This window comes from Diaphorina citri, unplaced genomic scaffold (assembly GCF_000475195.1).
Source record: "Diaphorina citri unplaced genomic scaffold, Diaci psyllid genome assembly version 1.1 scaffold123, whole genome shotgun sequence".
In the NCBI taxonomy this organism is placed as follows: Eukaryota; Metazoa; Arthropoda; class Insecta; order Hemiptera; family Psyllidae; genus Diaphorina; species Diaphorina citri.
The window spans coordinates 331,118-337,182 of record NW_007377560.1 but is presented as its reverse complement, the minus strand read 5'-3'; the positions used below and the strand labels follow the sequence as shown (position 1 = coordinate 337,182).

The following is a 6,065-nucleotide window of genomic DNA, read 5'->3' as shown; positions in this document are numbered from 1 at the left end:
CCGTCATTTTTTCCCCTTTCCTAACCCATGACAGTACTAGCCAGAGTATTTTATTTGTTCGAAAAAATTCTAATAAAAAATTTAGTCAAACCTTTTTTTAATACTCGTGAATACCAATGTTGTACCTATTTCTTTTTTAATGATAAATAGGGGAAGGGTAATTGCAGAGAACGTTTGTGCTAGCTTTGAGTTGCTACTCTTATTTAAGAAGAAGAAAAGTATTGTCTTGTACAAAGCTCAATGTGATTTCTCAGTTTCTTTAGCTTTAAGATAGCATTTGTTGTAAAGAAATGTGTCTCAGTTTGGCTAAAGAAATTGAGCAATCACAACAAAAAAAAGTCAATGATTTTAAAAAGGTTGTGAATTTGTGGACATTCCATACCACTCAGAAATAATGAAAAAGATCAAATTTATGTCTGTGAAATGTCATTTCTTCCCTCTTATTCACTTTTCGCCTGGTCTCTTATTTGCAGAACTAATCGTGCCCGTGCCCATCAGTACAGTGCTGGGCCCCAACATCTCCCTCATACCAACCGAATTGCTGAAGAAAAACATCAACTCTCTTGAATCAAAAATGTTTCCTCCACTATCAAAACTAACGCCCTCTGTGTCTTGTACTGAAGTTAAACCTTCAAATGTGTTAGATTTGAAAACTTCAAGCGCGGAACCGAGTAAATCGGACTCTTTATCTTATATTGAAAATTTAAGCAAAACTGGCGCAGTCATGTCTGCAGGAACAACGGGGGATAAGAAATCCGCAGTGTCCGGCTGTACAAGTTCTCTGTACGATAATGTAAACAAACTGTCCAACACTAGCACTTACGAGCCGAGGAAATACAAGTGTCCAAACTGTAGCATTACGTATAAATACAAGCAAGCGTTTAAGGAGCATTTGCTGTACGACTGTAAGGCGGCCTTTACCAAGCCCATGTTTGTGTGTCCGTACTGTCAGAAGATTGGACAGAAACAGTTCCTACGGGAACATATTATTCAGGAACATTTGATGTAGAGAGAACTCTGGACAGTATAAATAGCTAGGGATTCCGATACGGATTATCCGGCCCGAAGGACCGAAGATTGAATTTTAGTGCAATGCTTTATGCTACGAGTAAAAGACAACTTTTTTGCCGATAGAGTATTATTGGTATAATATTAAATGTTTAATTTTTATTAGTTGATCCCGCCCGAAGGACCAAAAATTGAATTTTAGTGCAAATTGCAATGCTCTATGCTACGAATATAAGGTTGTAAGGAGATTTTTTGTTTTCATGATAGAATATTATTGATATACTATTTATGACACGTTTAATTTATTTATTTTTTGTTAGTTGATCAGAGTTTTACCTTGTAGATAATTATATTATTTGTAAATTAAGATTTGTATTTGACATTTGAACTCCATAGTTGAAAATTATTATTTTTTCATTCCTTTTTTGTATTTAACATTTGAACTCCATAGTTGAAAATTATTATTTTTTTATTCCTTTTTTGTATTTAACATTTGAACTCCATAGTTGAAAATTATTATTTTTACATTCCTTCATCAGTCCTGTAGGCATTTGCTTTTATATTTGAAGCACTCAGTCTGTACATAGACACTTTCTTCTTAATTTTTATTCAACTTAGAGCTGTGAATTTGAATTTATTTTTTCTGTTGAACTCCTTTTACTGTTTCTTTGAGACAGAATTGGTTCAAAAAAAAGAATTGTATATTTAAAAAATGAAAAGAAAAAATGAAAGTAACCTGCCTTACTTACTTCAATTTCCTATTTTTTTGCTTTGTTTATTTTCACTCCAAAATATTTACCCAAGTAGATCGTTTATTTATTTACTGTTATGAAGTACCTAATGCATTTTCCCTCCATACAGAAAACTATTTATTTTTAAAACCATATTTATTGTATATGTATAGTTACGTTTATTTATTTACTGTTATGAAGTACCTAATGCATTTTCCCTCCATACAGAAAACTATTTATTTTTAAAACCATATTTATTGTATAGTTTATTATTTTTAATCGATGTAAAAAAAGAAGAGAGGAAATAATGGAAAAAATACATGGAAATTATTGTTCTTATTTTATTTCAATATGATAGATATTTTTATTTATAATGGACGTTTTGAAGGTTTCGGATATGATTTCCTTCATAGGCCGATCACTGAAGTTGAGCGTGATTGGTATTCGTATGGGTATGGGTGATTGATTTTCTGGACAATCTCATGTTGCTGGCCCTCATATCAAACCTATTGAAAATGTCAACTTATTGTCATTTATTTTTCTTTTTCGATATTTACAACGTCCCATATTTGTTCGCCATAAAATCACTATATTTCCTTCATTGATTGGTTCGTAGGTTTGTAAGTGCTTCCGTTTGGGATCAAAGCATCTGTTCCGTTTGGGAATGAACTTGTCACAATATTCGTCTTCATTTTTATATGAAATGAAATAATTTTATAACAATTCGCGCTAGCACGTATTTGCTTCATTTGGAAGCTATGTGTTTATCAATTAACATTGACAAAATGGGTAACATTGAAAGAGATACACTAGAACTAGTTATGTTATTCGCATGTGTTATATCCTTTAAAAAAATCTTTGATTATTTTTCACAGCAAAATTTGAGCAATTCTACCGAAATCTCCAGCATTCAAATCAGATGAATCAGTATCGGAGACAGTTAGCAGCAGCTTCCATGCAAGGACAACCTCATCTGCAACCCAACCTCAATCCATCCAACAGTTCCACATCAAAACCCTCAGCAGCATTTGATGCTTGGTCCAGAATAGCTTTCCTAAACTCAAACCCAATGGCTAGGAATCAAGCGAATCCTCTGAGAGGATTGCTACGAGCAAAGGCAAACATTCCATTAGGATTACAAAAAAATATCAACATAAATATAGCACAAAACATACATTTGAATCCAACGCTACCTCCAAACAATCACCTCGGTAGGGATTTGGTAGCGGAAAAAAACACGCGAATCCGAAACGAAATTAATCGTATGATTTATACCAATAGTAGTAACCTTATTGATAGATATGCATGTAATAAATGTAATCGGTCCTATCGCAATAAGAATCATTTGTATAGGCATGTACGATATGAATGCGATAGGAAGAAACGGTACCAGTGCGGTGTCTGTTTGAAAGACTTCTATAGGAAAGACAATCTAAAGACACACATTAGTTATAAACATAGCGAATATAAGAGCGCCAACTATATTCTCATTAACAAAGAAACAGACTGCGATGATGAGTTGAATATTGACGCTCATAATAACAATAATTTAGTAATTAGCAAGAACGAACTGAATGAGATGTTGAACAAAACCGATAACACGCAACAAGTGTTGTCCATATTGAACAATAATGAGAGTACAAAGAACATTTCACCCACCGAAACAGCGCAGAAATTCCTACATCTGAAACTCCAACAACAAGAACAAAGTAATTTACAGAGGAGTTTATTACTACGTATACAAACAGAGAACAATAAGATAACACAAAGCCAGTCAGAAGTTCTATCCAAGCTACTGTCAGCACAATCCAGTCCTGTACAACTGAACTTACCACATCAGTTTGCAACACCAATGAACCCCAGACAATATAATGCTAACAAATCTCAGAATTCCAGTATTGGCGATTTCAACAGTGGAGGCCAAGCAAGTAGTAAACATGTAGATTTCATTAACTTGGAAGAAAATAGCCATGACACAGATGAAGATGATTGAAATATAGTGATTTTATGGCGAACAAATATGGGACGTTGTAAATATCGAAAAAGAAAAATAAATGACAATAAGTTGACATTTTCAATAGGTTTGATATGAGGGCCAGCAACATGAGATTGTCCAGAAAATCAATCACCCATACCCATACGAATACCAATCACGCTCAACTTCAGTGATCGGCCTATGAAGGAAATCATATCCGAAACCTTCAAAACGTCCATTATAAATAAAAATATCTATCATATTGAAATAAAATAAGAACAATAATTTCCATGTATTTTTTCCATTATTTCCTCTCTTCTTTTTTTACATCGATTAAAAATAATAAACTATACAATAAATATGGTTTTAAAAATAAATAGTTTTCTGTATGGAGGGAAAATGCATTAGGTACTTCATAACAGTAAATAAATAAACGTAACTATACATATACAATAAATATGGTTTTAAAAATAAATAGTTTTCTGTATGGAGGGAAAATGCATTAGGTACTTCATAACAGTAAATAAATAAACGATCTACTTGGGTAAATATTTTGGAGTGAAAATAAACAAAGCAAAAAAATAGGAAATTGAAGTAAGTAAGGCAGGTTACTTTCATTTTTTCTTTTCATTTTTTAAATATACAATTCTTTTTTTTGAACCAATTCTGTCTCAAAGAAACAGTAAAAGGAGTTCAACAGAAAAAATAAATTCAAATTCACAGCTCTAAGTTGAATAAAAATTAAGAAGAAAGTGTCTATGTACAGACTGAGTGCTTCAAATATAAAAGCAAATGCCTACAGGACTGATGAAGGAATGTAAAAATAATAATTTTCAACTATGGAGTTCAAATGTTAAATACAAAAAAGGAATAAAAAAATAATAATTTTCAACTATGGAGTTCAAATGTTAAATACAAAAAAGGAATGAAAAAATAATAATTTTCAACTATGGAGTTCAAATGTCAAATACAAATCTTAATTTACAAATAATATAATTATCTACAAGGTAAAACTCTGATCAACTAACAAAAAATAAATAAATTAAACGTGTCATAAATAGTATATCAATAATATTCTATCATGAAAACAAAAAATCTCCTTACAACCTTATATTCGTAGCATAGAGCATTGCAATTTGCACTAAAATTCAATTTTTGGTCCTTCGGGCGGGATCAACTAATAAAAATTAAACATTTAATATTATACCAATAATACTCTATCGGCAAAAAAGTTGTCTTTTACTCGTAGCATAAAGCATTGCACTAAAATTCAATCTTCGGTCCTTCGGGCCGGATAATCCGTATCGGAATCCCTAGCTATTTATACTGTCCAGAGTTCTCTCTACATCAAATGTTCCTGAATAATATGTTCCCGTAGGAACTGTTTCTGTCCAATCTTCTGACAGTACGGACACACAAACATGGGCTTGGTAAAGGCCGCCTTACAGTCGTACAGCAAATGCTCCTTAAACGCTTGCTTGTATTTATACGTAATGCTACAGTTTGGACACTTGTATTTCCTCGGCTCGTAAGTGCTAGTGTTGGACAGTTTGTTTACATTATCGTACAGAGAACTTGTACAGCCGGACACTGCGGATTTCTTATCCCCCGTTGTTCCTGCAGACATGACTGCGCCAGTTTTGCTTAAATTTTCAATATAAGATAAAGAGTCCGATTTACTCGGTTCCGCGCTTGAAGTTTTCAAATCTAACACATTTGAAGGTTTAACTTCAGTACAAGACACAGAGGGCGTTAGTTTTGATAGTGGAGGAAACATTTTTGATTCAAGAGAGTTGATGTTTTTCTTCAGCAATTCGGTTGGTATGAGGGAGATGTTGGGGCCCAGCACTGTACTGATGGGCACGGGCACGATTAGTTCTGCAAATAAGAGACCAGGCGAAAAGTGAATAAGAGGGAAGAAATGACATTTCACAGACATAAATTTGATCTTTTTCATTATTTCTGAGTGGTATGGAATGTCCACAAATTCACAACCTTTTTAAAATCATTGACTTTTTTTTGTTGTGATTGCTCAATTTCTTTAGCCAAACTGAGACACATTTCTTTACAACAAATGCTATCTTAAAGCTAAAGAAACTGAGAAATCACATTGAGCTTTGTACAAGACAATACTTTTCTTCTTCTTAAATAAGAGTAGCAACTCAAAGCTAGCACAAACGTTCTCTGCAATTACCCTTCCCCTATTTATCATTAAAAAAGAAATAGGTACAACATTGGTATTCACGAGTATTAAAAAAAGGTTTGACTAAATTTTTTATTAGAATTTTTTCGAACAAATAAAATACTCTGGCTAGTACTGTCATGGGTTAGGAAAGGGGAAAAAATGACGG

At 33.0% G+C, this 6,065-nt stretch overlaps 1 protein-coding gene across 3 annotated transcripts in view; it reads left to right on the top strand.

Moving 5' to 3' along the window:
- The window catches only part of LOC113465539 (putative uncharacterized protein DDB_G0291812), a 23,381-nt gene that overhangs the window by 8,105 nt on the left and 9,211 nt on the right, over positions 1-6,065 (top strand). The window contains exon 2 of one of the 3 annotated variants that reach the window (XM_026820134.1): positions 2,356-3,498. In XM_026820134.1, coding sequence (XP_026675935.1) covers positions 2,659-3,498 — 840 coding nt within the window. In that variant the 5' untranslated portion in view covers positions 2,356-2,658. Of the gene's footprint in view, positions 1-2,355; positions 3,725-6,065 lie in introns of all 3 variants that reach the window. The other 2 variants (XM_026820136.1, XM_026820135.1) reach the window with 2 other exon arrangements.